Raw genomic sequence first — 18,487 nt, 5'->3', positions numbered from 1 at the left:
GTACTCCGTAGAGTCCTGCTTAACTTATCGCGCACCATCCACCCTAAACTCACAAGTTACCCTCGGACACCCCCCCCCCCCGTGCACTGTTGTTCACCAACTGGAAAGAGCAAGAAAAAAATAGTAAAGATGGCAAAGAATGCTTTCGTTCTCGTTGCGGATGGGTCGGAAGAGATTGAATTTGTCACGGTGTATGATGGTATGACCGGTTATTTATTTATTTTTTCCCCGTTTTGCCTTCTGCTCTCGTTCTGTTCCGATAACAGGTGATGTGGTGTGGTGCGATGCTGAGCTGACGGTTTGTCCCGATTTGCGCTGCAGTTTTGGTTCGCGCCGGATTCCTGGTTTGCTCTATCGGGGTGAATATTTCGGATTCGTTTGCCAGGTATGGTAATTCTGTTTTTCAATCGTTTCGTGTCCACCGTGCGAGGGGAGGGGTTAGCTGACACTGACCCCCGTATCATACGCCAGACTTTCTCGCGGAGTCAAGATCGTGCCGGACGTTCAGAGTTTGGATCCTGAGGCTCAACTTGTACTTTTCTCCTTCCCCCGCCCCCCAAATGCTAAACTACGGTAGACCTAAGGGGTGTACAAATAGCCGGACCTGATAGTACTGCCCGGTGGCGCCCCCGGCGCAAAGACGTTCGAGGAGAGTGATGCTGTCGCCAGACTTATCGACAGGGCTCGGAAGGAAGGGGTGTACATTGGTGCTATCTGTGCTGCTACAAAGTATCTATCCTCTCCTGGCTTGGAATGCACCACCTGGGGCAAACCGGTTTAACAGTGGTCAGAGCACTCGTGAGATTTGGTGCCGAGGGCGGATGGAAGGCAAGGGTTACGAGCCATCCGAGCGTTCAGGAGGCTGTGGTTAAGGCAGGCTGGGAGTATGCTCAGGATAAAGTCGTCCTCGATGGGAAGGTTATTACTTCTAGAGGGTTTGTCTTACACTTTTCAAGACTTCCGCTGAGAGTTGGGTCAGAGGCTTACTGGTGAATATTAGACCTGGAACGTCATTGCTGTTCGCTTTGACTCTCGTTGAGACGCTCTGTGGGAGGGAGAGGCGCGAAGTGAGTATATAGTACAGCTCATAAACATCGCTTAAAGAGCTTACGCTAATATCAGCACTGGATTTAACTATAGGAAGTGGAAGCGCCCATGATTACGGCCAGTGAGTTGTAGTTGATCCATGTCGCTATTTTAGTAGGACTGGTGGGGTCTTCGAGGGGAGCGCAATATGCCCAAAAATAGCGCAAGTCAACTGCCCCATAGCTGTCAAATAAGCTCATCACAATAGAAATGAAGAGGAAGAAAGAAAAGAAGAAGCGGAGTCAACCACCATAATCATTCCCCAGGTTTGCCCGTATGCAGTCAAGTGTAAAAAAGAACCCCACAATTGCCAAACCTCTAAATTTCCCTATTCGGCAAGGCATCACAAAAACTCACTCACGGACCCCACAAGCGGAACGGAACTACCCGGCCGATCAATGCGGCTCCAACCGACACAACCTAATTTCAACCTCACTTCAACAACCAGTCTGAATCTCGCCTGGAGAGTTGACAACAGCCCCTCCCCATCCGCCGCCGCCCTCCCACGACTACCGTGTCGTCCCTCCTTACTATAATTCGATACGAGGAGATAAATCGCACCGAGAAAAAAAAAATTAAAAGAAGGAAAAAAGAAAATGCAAGCCTGGCACAAAAAAGAAAAGGCCAAACAAGTGAAAAAGGGCAAAGCAGAGAAGCAAAAACTCCGAACGGAGAAGCTCGCGAGACGGAATCCCGACCGAATCCAGAAGCAGATCGATGAGCTTCAAGCAATAGCAGAGGGCGGTGGGCATATGAGCACTGGCGACCGGAAGCTCCTGGCGGATCTACAGAGGGACCTGGCAGCCGTGAAGAAGGCGAAGCAGACGCTCGGCGGCGGAGGCGAGAAGGTGCCAGCGGTACCCGACCGACGCGCCGGAGTCAAGAGGAGTGCTGGGGAGATGGAGAAGAAGGATGAGGTAACACCACCTACTCATTTGCTGTCACGAAAGCAGTTCTAATTCCAGCCGCTAGAAACGACCCCCCAGACCCCAGCACCACCACCGACAGGAAGAGAAGGGGGAAGAACAGGGGGCGGAGGAGGAGGAAGAAAGTGATTCCGGAGAATCCACGTCCTCCTCTGTTCGCGATATTCCTATGCCCGCTGGCACTCCTCCGCCCCTGCCGACGACGACGAGAGCCTGGCCCCGGGGTCCCAGGACCGCACATCAACTCCCGGAGAAACCGGCTTCTCCTGCTCCTGCGCAGACTACGTATTCTGCTGCGCCCGTGCTTAGAGACTTGAGGAAGGAGGCTGTTGTGTTTGTACCTGCGGCAGTGAAGAGAAAGACGTTTGCTGGGAAAGCTACCCGAAGTGAAGAGGAAGAAGGAGGGGATGGGGATGGGGACGGAGAAGAGGAAGAGGAAGGGTTTGTGAGAAAGAGGATCAACGCTGCACCCGACGTGGATGTGGAATTTTCAAAGTTCCAAGCGGAGATGGAGGAGGCCCCTGATGAGGAGGCGTAATAAGGGCTTTGTATATATATATATCGTGAGTGTGGGGTGTACATTAGAGTATATCCTTTAGCCTTGCCGTGAGAAGGGTAACTAATCGTGTTTTATTTCGAGATGTGGAGATGCGAGCTCGATATCATACACTCTCCGAATTGAGCCGCCTTTGTAAGAACTAATTGTAACTCCCAAGACAATCAAGCCCAACCCTCCCTCCCTCCCCCACAGGTCCATCGGGCAAATCCCACATCATCCCGCCCCGGAGCACGACACCACCCGGACCACTATATAATTTCCAACCCAATCCCAAACCGCAGACTTGCAAATATTCCCATCCACCAGATCACCCCCCCCCCGCGCGTCACATCTTCGGCATGGGGTACGACAGATGTCATACACACAACCAAACTCTAGAATTCGGAGAAACCATTACGGTGCATTTGTGAAGGAGAAAAAAGAAGAAAACTCCTCCGGTCCGTCCGTCGGCATTTATACAAGTCTTATGACTTAAAAGTATCGTCAATTAATGGTAGGCGGAAATATCACAATTGAACATTTGGGAAAAAGTGGCATCCTCGAGAAGGTTTGATATTCAAAAAAAAAAAATTTCTTCAGTCTGTTGAGAATTACAATTTACTCTTCGTAGACTTTTACCCCGTAATATTTGGAGTTTCACCGCCTCACCACAGCTCACCAATGCTATACCATACCATTTTCTTTCTGTTTCGCGAACTTTGCCATTATATAGGGCGGTGTCCATCGCGGCCAGGACATTACTATAGTATATTTAATTTACCCTTCGGCGCGATGCATATACTATTATTCCCCAACCCGACGCGACGCGACCGAACAAGTTGGCCGAGCGAAGAGCCGAGAATTGTTGGAAATTGAATGACACTACTCCTAGGGGCTAAGGTGATCTCCTGGAGAAGGGCTATTATTCCTCGGCCAACTGGCTTACCCATGTAAATTTAAATCTGTTATTATTATTATTATTACTATTATTATTATTATTCCGCGGATGGAGTCCACCCAGCCTCCCCTACCCGTTGAACCCGTGATGTGTACGAGTAGAGCATTAGACTACCAGTGAGAAAGCTCAAGATGGTATAGTCTAGATGTCTGATAGTTCTACTCGAGTACCGTACTCGAATTGATAACGTCATGTTGACCGACCGATAGACTACAGTTCCGCCCGGACAGCCACGGTCAAGATTCACCCATGTCCAGGTTTGCTTTTCATGCGAGTTTTCGTCTCGTCGCAATACACGGCCTTGCTTTAAATTCAATCCACTCGTGCATGCGCGGTTTGCTCAAACCGGCTCGTCGATGGTATAAGTTTGTGGCATACAAGTAATTGGTCGGCAAATTTTGGAAAGGTGGCCCCGCTACGAGACCCCCGATGGATATAATCTACGATGGGATAAGGCACTTGTAAGGTGAATTCTGAGGATGGCTACAGTGTCTGTCTGTATGCTGGTCTTTTGTTCCTATCATAAATCAGGGCGATAGTTTACTTTGAGGAGGAAATGGGTTGCTTGACCGTGTATCGGTTGATATCGAGGATGCGGCTTAAAGAAAGAAAAAAAAAGAGAAAAATGGCAGGGAGCACCGAACCGATATCGTGATACTTGGTGTCATAGACCCTCCTAGCGGATCGAGAAAAGATAGTCTACTGTGCGAGTACTCGTACTTGTACTTTGAACGACGAGCATCGCATTGGCCCCGTGGGCAGAGGAGAATGCCACAACCTATTTACCCACAATCAACCCAACCCGCACACCAAACTAGCAATACTAGGGGCGAGAAGCGCCCCGGACGACCCACTGCAGTGCACGATTAGCGAAAACAACGAAAACCACCCACTTCTAACCATCCCAGAACCAACCGGCAAACTAATGGGAAGGAAACCCCCCATCTAAGTACGAGCGACCCTACCAGTGCTCGAATACACGATGCTAGACCCTACAATAGCGTCAACTCGAAATCAAAGCGGGGATAACTGGAGCACTCTATCCGGGTATGTCCAATTGCGCCTTAGCGGCGACGCGGGACTCTTGCGTGGGTGGAGGTTATCGTGTCATGCTCTAGCTCTATGGTCAAAGGATCAGGGTATTAGAGCTCTAACCGTACCGTGCATGGAGCGCGTAAGCGCAATAGGATATGGTACGGTGAGTACTTATTTCCATCTTCGCGCAAAAGTCAAGACATTCTGGGGTTTGTAGGAGGGAAAGAGCAGAACGAGTGATATCACATGCTCGCTAGGATCAGGTCTCGATATCTTGGAACAAAGCTATAGTACAAGTATGGATTTCCCGCATCCCGCACAAAGCACGAAATAAAGCCAGGCGGCACGTCACCGGAGTGACTCCCAGAGCCCACGAGACTACACTCACATTTGCAGGGACAAGGCAAGGCAAATAAAGCCACCATGCCATCCACCATCCCTCAACAATGGGTGTGGATGCATGCGGTGGGGAGGAAAAAGACGGTTCGACAAACGAATACCGGTAGGAGGAAGAAGAGCCCATTTATCAACAAAAAGCCAGCAAGCGAAATACCTCCCAACCGCACATCCCGGCGCGGGATACCCTTCCATCATGGCGAGTCGGAGTGAGTCCATCTCGGCCGGACCTGCCTGCCGTTGCCGCGAAATCCTGCCGCCCCACTCGCACATCTGGTTCCCACTCCTACCGGTGTTCATCACCCCACGCTCGCGAGCAGGGGAATTGGACACGGTGAGGAGTCTTGGGCTTTGGTGAGTTGTCAATCAACGACAAAGTGGGGCGAGACGAGACTACCGTAGACAGGTTTGCCCTTTTGGACCAGACAAACGGAATTGGGGACGAAAATGGAAAATGGAAAAAAGCAAGCGATGCTGTCGTTGCGATTCCGCAGAGCCAATCGAACGGCCCTGCCGTATTGACGCACGGTAGGTCAGCCACCAACAGGGGGATGTGCTACCCACGCCTATCATTGTGGGAGCAACCTTCAACCGGACCATCCATAATGATCCACTTTGCTTAGTAATATGTGAGAATTCCCGTCACATGTCTGGTTAATTACTGGTGAGATACCGATTCCTCGTTTCCTATAGATTAACTGCCCTCATAGTGAGATTAACAGATAATAACCGGGCTGCTGAATTTGGGTCCACCCACACCAAATCTTCAAAATCAAAGGGTATCTCACCCAAGGGTTAATGTCTTTTTTTCTTCTGGTCTGAAATACCGGTACTCCGGTTAAATTTAAATGATTCCTACCCTATCATACAAGTAAATGCATTGGGAAGAAAGGAAGAGAGAACAGAACACGACTTTCCATCCCCCCCCATCATCCTCTCTTCATCTATCATAACGCTCGGCCTGCAGCGATCGCGTCTCCGAAACAGCTGAATATCCGAGTTTCCCGGGTTCACGGCCGCCCCAAATATTTTATGTTAGGTTAGGAAGAGGGGAGCCGCGAAAGACTGGTGCTCGTGCGAGCATCATCCCTTAGACCGGTCTGCCCCCTAATATGATGCCCCCTCCAAACAAACAAAAAAAAAAAAAAAAAGCCAAAGATTTTTAATACGAAGATCCAACGGTAAACCGGAAAGGTCAGAGTTCTTGAAGAGGATTTGTCACTACGGTACCCGAGCAATACTGTACGAGTTCGAGTATTCGGAGATTTTTAGCTTGTTTTGCCGCTTATTCCCTACACTTCATGAATTATCAACGCTGTTACTGTACCGGCAGTTCGAGTATGATACAGTTCAAGTATTTGAGAAACATGCAAGGGGTAAGTTACCGGCACCTCCGGAATTCAAACTTATCGCGGTGATACATCAACAGTGGAGGAGGGCACGCGTGGGGAGAAATGAGATATAGCCCTTTTTTCTTCTCTCTTTCAAATGAAACATTGCCTTCGACTTCAGTAATCGAGTATGTACGAGTAGATGTGGTAACCCGTGAAAGCACGGTAGCCGTTGTGATACTGGACGCGCACTAGTCTCGTAACAGGAGCTGCTGCCGTAAGGTACGAGTACTCGTACAAGTACAGTAGTAGGTAAAATTTGGGGGGGACCAGAGATTGATCACCAATTTTCTTAACTTATTGGAACTTTTAATGGCCCTCGTCTTACCCTGGAGTGGTCTCTATCGGAGTGATGCCCGGAACACAGATCTACCGATCTGCTTATGCCCATGAAAGAAAAATAAAAATAAAAAATAAAAAACCCCCACCCCTTTCCGCACCAACATCATAGTGGTCCAAAGTTGGTATGATACCGTATGATATCTATCTCCTTGACGGAATCGCCTAACACAGGGCCAAGACCCACTTCAAGTTAGAAAAATTAATACTGTTATCATAGTGGCCCTCCAATCCTAATTTTAATAATTATTGTCCCAGTGTTGGACAGGCAGTCCAAATCTACGCTCCCCTTACCGGTGGATTAATAGCACTTGAGATAGGAGCCTTTGATACGGTAGGCATGATGTGATACCGTGAAGCTGCGAATTTTCAGGCACAATGCCGTCAGGGATGGTATCAGAGGAGAGAATTAACGGTAACTCGCAGTAAAACTCGGTATGTCCCTGGGCATAAGCCGCCGGCCGGAGCGCCACCCCACCTATCAAGTTCGGGCTGATAAGTGATGTCACAAGTTGGTGCCGTACCGCAGCAGTTCCTAGTTGGCCTATCGATTTATCATGTCCCGACAACCTACCGGTACTCGAGGACATGCAGAGAGTGCGAGTAATAAAGTCGGCCATTATTCACTTAGCCTTTAACCATAGTGTAGTCGGAATGCAACGTGGTGTTCAACCAGTGCCTATCATATTCGTTGTATTCGTTGAGGTAGACTACCGGTACCCACAGGAAGGATGCGAGACGTGGCCTACTTGTAGGATGAAGTGAGACAACACCTGGGTTCCAGCATCGGTATTGTGCCGCGCCGTGCTCTCGTCGTTGTGATGTTACCGGTAGACTGCTCGAGTGGACTACGGGTAGTTGACAGGGTGCCGAGAATGATAGGATAGTGAGAGTCAATACCTCCCTTGGAGGAGATAATAATAATATTATGGTATGATACCACGCTTAGCTTGAACGAAAGGAGGCTAACTCGTCAGAGCAAGGTGGTCATTCTCGCTACCCTGTTATTCTCGGCACTATAATGAAAATTATTATCAATATTATCACAAGTATGATAGCCTATCCGTCCCCTGGGGTGTTGGAAGGTTAGGGTTATACGGGTCTTATCATATTATGATATCTGGGTGAGCAACCCAATTACCAATTAAACTATGATCTCTCGCGTACTCGCGCACTATCATACGGCAGTGGGTTGGTCATCTACTGGGATGGTTTACCTCCTCGGCGAGGAGGAAAAGGTGCTTAATCGCCGCACTAGTTCTGCATCCCGGAAGAATGGAGTCTGAGTTAAACCACATAACCGAGTGCAGACTGGTGATTTAATTCTGATTCCTACGACTCCCTCGCTTATCCCGCAGAGATACTAGTACAAGTAGATCCCTGATCCAAAAATAAACCACACAGTACCCTTAATTGGTGGGATTGTTTTCCGGACTCATTTCGGGCTCTCCACAGTTAGAATGCGTGAAACCTGCGGCGCGTTATTCCAACGCCGCTCGGCCCTTGTACGGATGTGATATTCGTGAATTGAAGGAGCCGGGGCTGGGCACCCTGAACGGCCCTATAAACACCATGCGTTGGAACGTTAAACCACCATTGCCGTGACCCCACAGCAACCCGGAAGCCCCGATTGTTAAAATGCACTGGAGGCCTCATTAGGAGATAGGAAAAATGCGTCAAGGTGATTGGAGGATTAAACGATGTGAGAAATTCGACAGCATGACGGATGATTCTGGTTCCTGCAGGAAAAAATGGCCGGAAATTCTCAGGATGGTTTATCTGCCTCCTAAGCCAATTAGATTGACCAATTCCAGGTTAGCAAGGAATAGCCGAATTGTCCAGAATTCGAGGCAGGGTATGGTATGGCACAGTAGCAGAACTCCGGGTGCACTAGATCACTTGGGCACCGAATCCATCATCCAGAGAATTTTCGAGAATGGGCCTTGGCTATTCCTTTGGCTTCAGCGCCCACGTTTTGGTCGGGTATGGCTCGACCGGATGACCTCTCCAGGGTCGTTTAAAAATAAGTTTTTTCATGATCTCCTGCGAGTTTGCCGGAGCTCGAGAGAACCCTAGCACCAGAACGATAAACTTGAGGCTTAATAATCCTGCCCAATATTGTCGTATTTTATTGGTCGACACGAGTTGAATCGATGAAAGTGCCGATAGGGAATGTGCTTCGCAGTCTGAGTGCAAATTTCTGGCGGTGTATTCCGGCATTCGTGCAGCATGCAACTTGGCGGTAGGTTTGTCTTGGGTGGTCCAGAGTACTGACGCGCAGGTGCCTTGCGTCCTACCCTGAGGAGCACGATCTCCCCCAAGGTGGAGATAGATGCGGTAAGGTACCGGCGCTCGAGTGCGTACCGTAGACGGATGCTAGCACTCCCGGGTGCCTGTGGTGAATGTGAATTCGACTAGGATTATAAATTTCCTAAAAATAGTTAATGGAAGGGAAAGTTTTCCTGGGTCGGGGATATGTATGAGTGCTATAACTTACTCGCACTCGGTACCGGCACGGTACCATACCGTGCCCTCGGACAAACTCTCATGTTGATAGCAAACTCTGCTGGTGGCCTACTCATGAGAGGTTCCTGAGTTGGGTAGACGGATGGGAAGAGGTGCCGGTAAATTTATGCCAAAGTGACCCCGATCTGGGTAACACGGTAACAATACATCAGCCATATTTTCGATGCGGCACGTTTGGGACCTCAGCTGAAGCCGTAATTCGTCGGTTATTACGCCCGTTAACTGCCAGATTGGCAGCGACTCGCTGGCTTACAGGGATGAGGGATGGTCTCACGCCAACGGCTGGTCCTCGTACTGTACAATACGCTTTCTATTGGACAACCCTGGTTCAAGCGATGATGACACGAGCTTGGCAATGTATCATAGGGGTACTCGTACAGTACAGTAACACAAGGAGTAAATAGGAGGACGTTGATGGAGGCTTTTATCCGGGCAAGGCTGAGGATCCCGCGCCGGATCCACGAAAAAGACACCACGGTCGCGTCGACCCCCCGATCTAAATACTTTGTCCGTGTTCTCTCGCGGCTGTGGACAATGGTTCTGTGAGACTGTCCCCCGAAATCTGTTACCGGTAGCCGCTGCGGCAGTGGAGCCTGGAAGAAGCAAGCGAGAAAAGATGTGATTCTCGCCCTTGGTTTGTGGCTTGCAGAAGTGTTGTAGGGGTTCGTTGGTCGGTGTGTTCACTGTTCACATTGAGATGACGTCTTGCCTCCGTCGCTTTGTCAATCTCGATACAAGCAGAGAGAGCTTCCATATGTTATTTGTCCAGCGCACAGTTCACTCCGGACCCTCTAAATTTACGTGCGAGTGTTTACTGCCTCGCAGCGAACTGGGTTACTACCGTAAGTTGAGCCCTCTGTGGATTTTCTCGAAAGTTGAAGGAGATTGTGAATGTATTTTGATGGGAAAGGCGGGTCGGAGAGACAGAGATATTTCTTGGTGTCAAACCTTGGTGTTTCTGCTGGATGCGGTTGTATGGACATGTGTTTGAATGTGTCTAATCTTGGGCGGGGCCATCGCTGGTTTGCCGTTCTCTGAAGCGGAGACATACAGTGCTGTAGTACTCGAGTAGATACGGCAAATTACCTGCATGCCAGTACTCCTCGAACATCATACAACCCCTTTGTAGCCATAGTGTGCGCTGTGATACACTTGTAGACTTGAGGGGCAAATCGAAGAGGTGCAGGAATTGCAGGAGATACCAGTGTCCAGGTTTTGGTTGGTTCTCCTGCCCCCAAATTGCTCGGATGATGCTCGACCAAGCAATCCATGAACGAGAGAGCCCCTGTTGCTCGAGGGTTACGAGCAACCCATCTCCCGACGGGCAAGTGCCTACAAGAATAACACCCCCTCTGATCGTTCCTTTCCCCAGTTACCTCCGCCCGAATACATCATCATATCTGGTGTGCGGGTGGCTTCGTAGACCCCAGAACTAGACTGACTCGGATGATTTCAGTGGGCAGTGTGCTATGTATCGTATTTCGATATTCCTCCCCCAGAACCAGCTCTTTCTTGTCCCGTTATAAAGCGCATATATTATCATAAATACAAACTTTAAACAACACAACAAGGGACAAGTATGATACTGTACTGGTGCTTCAGCGATGGGGCGAGAAGGGCACGTTTGATGCCCCATCCAGAAACCATGGATAGCAGAAACGCCTGTCCGCATTCCCTCACGCACCGTTCAATCTCCGTTCGCCTTCCACCGAATGGGCTCTGGGCACTCGAGCAGGCTTGGGTTGTTTATTAATACCGAATACGGAACTATTGCACTGCTGTACCGGTACTGTGCCGCTACTGATATGGAAGCCGTGATGCCGGTATTAGCAAGTTGGTTATTTTATTAAGAGAATAATGCAGGCAGGTGGACGCTTCAGGGGCCCTAGAGAGCACTTGTATGTAAGGCTTGATCTTGCCCACAGCCGGGATAGATAACTAGTGAACTCGTTTGGCCTTTTTAATTAAATATCAATGACCAGAGAGTACTGATTCCTCGTTGTTCTGCCTGCATTTCTCCCCTCTCGCGTCGTGAAGTGTATGTATGGATGGAAATACGGCAGATGCGGGCTACCAAGATATGCTATCCATTCACAACCGGTATCTGGGTTCTGTTCGTGTCGCCTGTCGCTCTCTTTCCTTTCGACGGCAAGGAAGCTGCTGCGCCCAGAGAAGGCAAGGTGAGGGAAGGGGAGAAGGAAAAAGAAAAAAAGAAAAAGGGGAAAGAGAAAAAAGAAAAAGAGGGAGGAAAAGTGAAGTGATCTGCGATTGGGCAGCCATGTATTATTAGCTGATTTCGCTATTATTATTATTTTTGATCCCCCCACCGTCTCCTCGTCGTCCTCCTCCTCGCTTTGGGTTGTCGTAGACATCCTCAGATCTTTTGTATAGCTTTCCCCTTCTCGTTCAACTCCTGGTCTCTGACCTCTTCCTACCTGCGCTCACACACTACGGTACCTAATATCCACCCCCCCCCTCCGCTCTCATCCTCCCTCTCCTACTACCATCTCCGTCGGATATCCAACAATTAGGAGCTGGGTCATTCTCTTGGGCAGCAGCATCCCTCATAATTGCAGGATTGCAGCTTGACAACCACTCTCCGGCTTGCTACCGCCCCGTTTTCATTCTGGCGGCTTATCGACAGTGAAACGGCCGAATCAACAGGGCCCTGTCCCTCCCTACCTCCGCCCCATCAAGGTCTCCACGCTCGCTCCTTCTCACCCGCTCACCTTCGTTTCCCGGTCTGCTTACTTACAGAGAGCTTCTCTTTCCTACATTCCTTCTATTCTCGTCACTCACCGCCCCTACATCGGATTCTTTGTTTATTCTACGCCTTCCGTGCCGTAGCATAGCAACCTGGTTCCCCTGACGAGTCCCGGCATTCCTTTAGAACCATAGAAAGGGAAACCATTCTATTCAACTGGATTCCTAACGTCTCTAATAAGGACTTCTCATAACGGTGCCGATCTCCTCCCGGACTACTTTCTCCCTTTTTCATCAACAACAGTACTCATGGCACCTGCCGCGCCTCGGTTGCGAATACTCTCAGGTGGGTCGCATGTCCCGCTTTCGGGGGGGGATAGACTGGATAAAGACTTTTCTAACAAACTAATTAGTGGGTTCTAATCCCGTATCTGCATTTCTTTCGTGGAGGTTACAGGCCACACACGCCTGCGATGTTACACTAGTCTGGAAGTCGGGATTTGATTCTGTATCCCAATATGGGATTTCCTTCAAGTTTGTTTTTTGCTTGTATAGGGAAAGTATTTTGTATGACTTGCTGACATTTTCTTAGATCAAACAAGTACGGCAACGAGAGGTTTAAACTACATTCTGGTGGGTACAAACTTTGAACTCTTTGATTGATTACCGGGTGCTGATTCTTCGAACCAGTTGTCCGGACTCCCGAAGAGGCTGCTACTTCGCCAGCAGGGTTTGACTATGTTATATTGTGCGTTAAAGCGTTGCCGGACGTCTATGATCTTGGAAGCATAATCGAGTCTGTTGTTACGCCACAAAACACTTGCATAGTTGTCAATACCACATCTTGTCTGGGAGTAGAGGCCTACCTAGAGTCCCGCTATCCTACAAACATCGTGCTATCGCTTGTAGCTGGGGCAAACATTAACCAACTTGGCCCGAGCGAGTTTGAGCACGTGGGCAATTCGGAGATCTGGTTGGGTTCGACGAGCCAGAATGCTAGCATTCCAATGAGCATCCAAATGGATATGGCGGAAGCTCTGGCGTTAACTCTGGCGTCTGGTCAAGTAGAATGCCATGTCTCTACAAATATCAGACAGGAGCAGTGGGAAAGGATGATAGGGTAAGCTCTCGGGATACTGTACCCACTTGAAGAGACATTACTAACGAGTGAATAGGCCAATAGCATTTCAGCCATTAAGTGTATTACTGGAAACACCAGTTCACAGGCAATTGATGGAGAAAACTGGTGCTAAGAAGCTAATTTCGGATATCATCGATGAGCTCATGGAGATTGCGAAAGCGCAAGATTGCTCTTTTCCACAGGATTTCAAACAACGGACAATCGACACCCAATTACAAGCAACACAGCAGTCAATGTTCTATCAAGATTTTGTTGCTCGAAGGCCAATGGAAATTGAATCGTATCTGGGCTCACCGATCAAATTTGCACAATTGGTAGGGGTGAGGGCTGGTTGTTGTCAGTCATTGTATACAATGCTTCACCATATACAGACAGTTGCCCAATCGAAACCCCCCGTGTCACCATCAGCATCAATCACGCAACCTGCTCCGAGGCAAATGCGCGGTCCTCCGGGACCTCCCCCTGGTCAACTGCCGAATGGGGCAATGCCGAACAATCGCCGACCGCCGCCACCCAGAGGCGGGCCTGGGCCTGACCACCATATGGGAACCAGGCGTGGACCCCCGCCTCAGTTCAACGGCCTACCGACTAATGGCCTACTAAATGGCCTACATCCTAATGGCTACCCTCGAAGAAATGGGTCATATTCGCCGAGGCCGCCCTCCGCAACACCCTCCCGAAGGAACTCTATGGATGGAGAGGTATCGTTAGAGGAGTTTGGGCACATCGCCTTGTACGGAGATATGGTGGGTGATGAAATGGGTAATGCATATGCTGGGAGTATTGGGGGAGGATACAATGGAGGCGACATTGCTCTTCGGGAACGGGAGTTGGCGTTGAGGCAGCGAGAGCTGGCTTTACGGGAGCAGGAGCTTGGCATTCGGCAGATGGGCAAGCAGGGTCGGGGAAAGAGCCGCTCAAGAAGCGTGTATGACGATGATGGCGACGACGATGATATGTACGTCGAAGCGCCGCCACCAATGCCTCCCATTGACCCAGAAAATTTTGACATGATGAGCGTCACTTCGCGACGGACTAGAAGGCTACCTAGTGCGAGCAATCTCAAAGGACACGATGCGGAAGTTACGATGCAACCAGGACGCGCTAGGCATCCGATGGCTCCTCATCGGCCCGGCCCTAGAAGTAGGGTCAGTTCGAGGCTTATGAATGATATTCCGAGCCTGAACGAGCCGATCACGAGCAACCCCTTGATTGGTTATTCGTCAGATCGATATGGTCACGTGGATCGGAAAATGTTGTCGGATAATTCACGGGCGAATTCCATGACGAGTCAACGCGAAGATTTACGTGATATTCCGGGTTTGAGGGGTGGTCCTTATCCCCCAATGGCATCACCGCAACAGCTAGGCCGCCGAACACCCATGCCACCTGGCGGGCCGCCTGGGGCACCTAATGGCCATGGGCCTCGGTCTGGATACCCCCAAGATCAGCGGGGTTATAGGGGGCCATCAAATGGCCATCCCCCGAATGGCTACGGACCTAACGGTTATCAACAGTATAGCCCCATTCCGAATGGTCCGGTGAGGCAGCCTGCTCTAAGATATCTCGAAGGTCAAGGACTGCTGCATCAGGTCGAACAGATTTCTAACGGGGTAAGCCAAACCAATCCGTTAAAAGGTCCGCCAAGTAACCGCGATCGAAGTACGACGGGCAGTGCTAGCGCTAGTGCGAGTAATGACAGCGGCAGCAGTGGCGCTGAACACTCAGCCTCCAGCAGTTCGAGTAGTCTTGGGCGGAGGATAGAAACGATGGTTCGATAGATTTCCCGGGGTGTGTGGTGAAGGTTGGTTTTCATGTTGGGGAGAAAAAAGGGTGCAGCACGTCGATGTTCAAAAGTTCGGGTACGGAAAAAAAGAGTCTTTGTGGATTGCGTGTTTTTACCTTTTAGGTTTAGTTTTTTTATCATTTCCCCAGTCATACTTCTGCCCCCCTCCCCCTCCCCCTTTTTTCTTCCTAATTTGAATATGTTTCCTATCTGCGCCTCCTTGGGATTGAGGTTAGGCAATGGGGAAATTGAAAGGCATTAGTGTGGACAGGATCACAGCGAATCCGCACTGCAATTTCCGTACATAGGTTCTTCAGTTTTCTTGTCTACTTTACGGAGGTATATCTTCTGGGTCGGGTGTAATATCACGGTTTCATTCAGGGTCATATCTTGTGGATCTTTTAGTTTTATTCAGCTAAGCGTTGCTCCTAGTCGCTATGTACCCTTCCCTCAACCTCTTGGGCTCAGATATTTCCTTTTGTCCTTTTTCCTCCTCATCAAGTAACGATGGCAAGTGTGTATTTGGGTTTCTTTTCTTTTCTCTTTTTCCTTTTCTCCTCTTTTCTCGCGTGGGGTTCGGTTCTGCAGTTTAGTTTGAATTTCGTACGAAGAGGGTGATAGACAGGTGGGGAGCACAAAAAAAAAAAAGGATGCCTGGCGCAAATGGAAACCTATTACGATTTATGTTTGCTTTGTATTTGGCATTGAGAGTTGCGGTGAAGGGCAATGGGGTGGGCCGAAGGCGCACACACTCACTGGACTTTATTCTTTGTTTCCTCATTATTCTTCTGTCGATCGTCAGTTTTTTTACGACTACTTTTTATCCCCTTGTTGTCCAGGCATACATCATCAGCCTCTTTCACCTTTCCCTCAACCTCTTATTCCTTTCGATTCTCCTTTGCTGTTTCAAGCGCATACTTGGGTTTTACCTGTGCCCGTCTATCTATCACCCGCCTACCTCCAAATGGCCTCGTTTAGTACCTACTCTCTTTGTACCTTTTTGCCGGGGAAAATCGGCATTAATATGAATGCGTGGTTTCGAGATGGGGGGCGGTTTTTCCTTCATTTCCATTTTTCACTTTTACCTCTTATTTGGAGGAGCCATTCGGAAATATATTCTTTCTGGTGGTCCCGCTCTTTTTTTTCGCATTCTCCTAGCTGCCCATCCCCCTAGCCTTGGGAGCAAGGAGCTGGGGGGATCGAGTTTGTATATACTAGTATACTGTATCCGCGTGGCTGTGACAATCAACCGTTGCTTTTTGCGGTCAGTTCCCCGGATGGTGCACTTATCATATATATCATACCCGACAAAATCAAAACTCTCACCCGACCTTTACCCATGCGCAGCCAACCGCTTTCACAACTTGACTGTAAGAATTTCACTTGCTTCTCGTAACCTCTCACCACTACTAGAGATACTGGTCTACGGAGGTCCAGCACCTAAGTTTTGTATCCTTTACTAGCGAGGAGTGTTGGGCTGGCACGCCGTCAGGGGTGAGCTGGGTAGCTGCGATACCGATACCGAATTGGGTAGTCATTATACTGTACTTGATTTTGGCGAGTACGGTACCGGAATGTTTTTTTATTAGAAGCAGTGATATTCATGATATGCACCCTCAACCCGTAGGATCTCCCACTTCTCCTCCCTTCACCTTCACCCTCACCTTCTTTCCCTTTCCCTTCCCCTCCCCCGCAACATTGCATTCCCCCTCCCGCGCCTTCCCACCTTCTCCATTCCCCCCGCTCTCGCCCCTTCTTCCCCCCCTCCCGACGGGAAACCTCTTCAAACACCCACACCCCCAGCACCTAACAACCAGCACATCCGCCCACGCCTTCCTCCCGCCCCTACTCAGATTCTCCACCCTGTGCTCGCAGCTCACGCCGGGCACGAGCACCGCGTCGCAGCGCTTGCACCAAGTGCGCTTCACCGATGGGTCGAACCTGATAACTGTCTTCTTCGCAACCGTGCGCGCCGTGGAGACCAGGTTTCTCGAGAGGTTCGGGGAGCCGGAGGTGAGCAGGAGATGCGCGGATTGGTGGAGGTAGTTTAGGCGGGCGAAGAGGTGGGGGCGCGGGGGGGCTTGTGCGGAGTTGGCTGGTTTTTTGTGGGCCATTGGGTTAGGTGTGTGGGGACGCGCTTGGTGGAGTTTTGTGTGATGTTTGATGAGGATGTGTGAGGTTGGCAATTACTGGACTGGGAGCGAGGAGGTTGGCCCGTGGATGTTTGCGTGTAATCGCTGTCGCTTGCGCTTAATTTAGATTTCCGTTTCTATGATATCATAGGGTATTCGAGTGGAAGGAGAGACCGAACCGAAACCCGCGTCCGTATGAGTGAAAAGATGGGCGATACCGTGCAACATAAGTAGGTTAACTCCATACTCACATCCCAAAAATAAATTTACCCTACTCACCACAAGCCGACCGAAACGACATCCCCGGCGTATACCCCCCCATCCTACCATGCAATGCGACATCCCGGTCGAAGAATATTTGTAGGAGTACACTCTCCACCAGACCCACGCGATTCACTAGATCTACAGAGTCTAACGTTATTTTTTCTTTCCCTTCCTATTCACTCTTACCCTGGCTCTGGGGGTTCGGGTACCGTGCTCGCACACGGCGCATCGGTTGACTAAAGTACTCGTACAAGTACGGTACAATAAGTCTACTGGTATGGTAGGCCTATGAATCAGTGGAGATCTCCGATGAGAAATGGGCGTTGTTGCGCCGTCAGTTCACAGCACTTGCCCCCCTCGCTGTCGGTGGTTGGTACGGTAGACTGGGTGGTCTGGGGCTCTGCGGGGGGGTGGTGTTTGTCATGTATTGTCACTCGGTTTGTGGTAAAGGTGCTTTAAGGACCGGAAGATTGATTGAACCTCGCGCTGGGCCTTGGAATGTAATCTCTCCGTCTCGGCGGAGGGGGGGGGGTTTCTTTTTTTGTTTCGGGAGCGGTTCCCCATGCTTTTTTTCCGAGGGGAAGGCTAGATTTCTTAGCTGAGGTTGGATTATTCCGGTGCCGACCGTAAGACGGGGTTGCCTTTTCTTACATTTATTTTCTCGTGGTTGGTGATTGGTCGGTCGATCGGTTGGTGAGGTGATACTATACGAGTACTGTATGGAAAGGGGCTGATGTACGACAGCCAGGGCTCAGGCTGGATACTCGATTGAGTCGATTCCGAGTGAGAGTCAGCACATTCAGCCTTGGTATCATAGTCGGACTCTTGTCGAGTGTCGGAGGCTATATTGTCAGCTTGGATATTCCACAATCGCCCCCCCTGAATTACCAAGGCTACTGTTATTCGCTGCTATAAATCAGTGAGGGTGGGGCCACCCCGGAACGCAGTTTATGTTGCAAACCTTTTTCTCTCTTTTGAAGGCCCAACTTTAGGCGTGGTGGATAATACCCGGACGATACGCCACCTGACTTGAACCGAATGTCACTGAGATATCTCAATGTTTTGCATGTCCGCTGAATAGTCGCTGGGTGCCTGAGTTAAGCACCCAACACCACCTCTCTCTCGGATTGTATGACAGCGACGTCGTCAAAGGTGACTGGTACTTGTACACACAGCGAGTGAAATGATGAGGTTAAATTTGACTGAGTGTTTCGCATAGCGTAGGCGGGTATTTCTGGGCGCTATTTATTAAGCTAAGCTGCAATG

The 18,487-nt window shown here is 49.7% G+C and overlaps 5 protein-coding genes; 4 read left to right on the top strand and 1 right to left on the bottom strand.

Moving 5' to 3' along the window:
- Positions 1–387: 387 nt before the first annotated feature.
- Positions 388–1,338, top strand: GSTUM_00004685001 (uncharacterized protein; the record flags this gene model as incomplete). XM_002836316.2 has 6 exons in its annotated part: positions 388–416; positions 472–532; positions 599–729; positions 792–935; positions 1,001–1,067; positions 1,141–1,338. 6 exons carry the CDS (start codon positions 388–390, stop codon positions 1,177–1,179), a joined length of 471 nt encoding a protein of 156 aa, XP_002836362.1. The 3' UTR covers positions 1,180–1,338.
- A 24-nt stretch (positions 1,339–1,362) lies between these two features.
- GSTUM_00004684001 (uncharacterized protein) lies at positions 1,363–1,539 on the top strand (the record flags this gene model as incomplete). The annotated part of the gene is made up of 1 exon (XM_002836315.1): positions 1,363–1,539. The coding sequence occupies one exon, from the start codon at positions 1,363–1,365 to the stop codon at positions 1,537–1,539; it is 177 nt and encodes a 58-aa protein (XP_002836361.1).
- Positions 1,540–1,551: 12 nt separating this feature from the next.
- On the top strand, positions 1,552–2,617 carry GSTUM_00004683001 (uncharacterized protein). XM_002836314.2 has 2 exons: positions 1,552–2,003; positions 2,059–2,617. The coding sequence occupies exons 1-2, from the start codon at positions 1,683–1,685 to the stop codon at positions 2,548–2,550; spliced, it is 813 nt and encodes a 270-aa protein (XP_002836360.1). The 5' UTR covers positions 1,552–1,682; the 3' UTR covers positions 2,551–2,617.
- A 9,590-nt stretch (positions 2,618–12,207) lies between these two features.
- Positions 12,208–15,614, top strand: GSTUM_00004682001 (uncharacterized protein; the record flags this gene model as incomplete). XM_002836313.2 has 7 exons in its annotated part: positions 12,208–12,244; positions 12,312–12,432; positions 12,491–12,531; positions 12,589–13,018; positions 13,074–13,483; positions 13,559–13,610; positions 13,695–15,614. The coding sequence occupies 7 exons, from the start codon at positions 12,208–12,210 to the stop codon at positions 14,818–14,820; spliced, it is 2,217 nt and encodes a 738-aa protein (XP_002836359.1). The 3' UTR covers positions 14,821–15,614.
- A 775-nt stretch (positions 15,615–16,389) lies between these two features.
- GSTUM_00004681001 (uncharacterized protein) lies at positions 16,390–17,131 on the bottom strand. XM_002836312.2 has 1 exon: positions 16,390–17,131. The coding sequence occupies exon 1, from the start codon at positions 16,937–16,939 to the stop codon at positions 16,442–16,444; it is 498 nt and encodes a 165-aa protein (XP_002836358.1). The 5' UTR covers positions 16,940–17,131; the 3' UTR covers positions 16,390–16,441.
- Positions 17,132–18,487: the final 1,356 nt, after the last annotated feature.

This window comes from Tuber melanosporum, assembly GCF_000151645.1.
Source record: "Tuber melanosporum whole genome shotgun sequence assembly, scaffold_14, strain Mel28".
Classification (NCBI taxonomy): domain Eukaryota; kingdom Fungi; phylum Ascomycota; class Pezizomycetes; order Pezizales; family Tuberaceae; genus Tuber; species Tuber melanosporum.
Note: the sequence above shows the minus strand (reverse complement) of the source record. Positions and strands in the feature narration are given on the sequence as shown.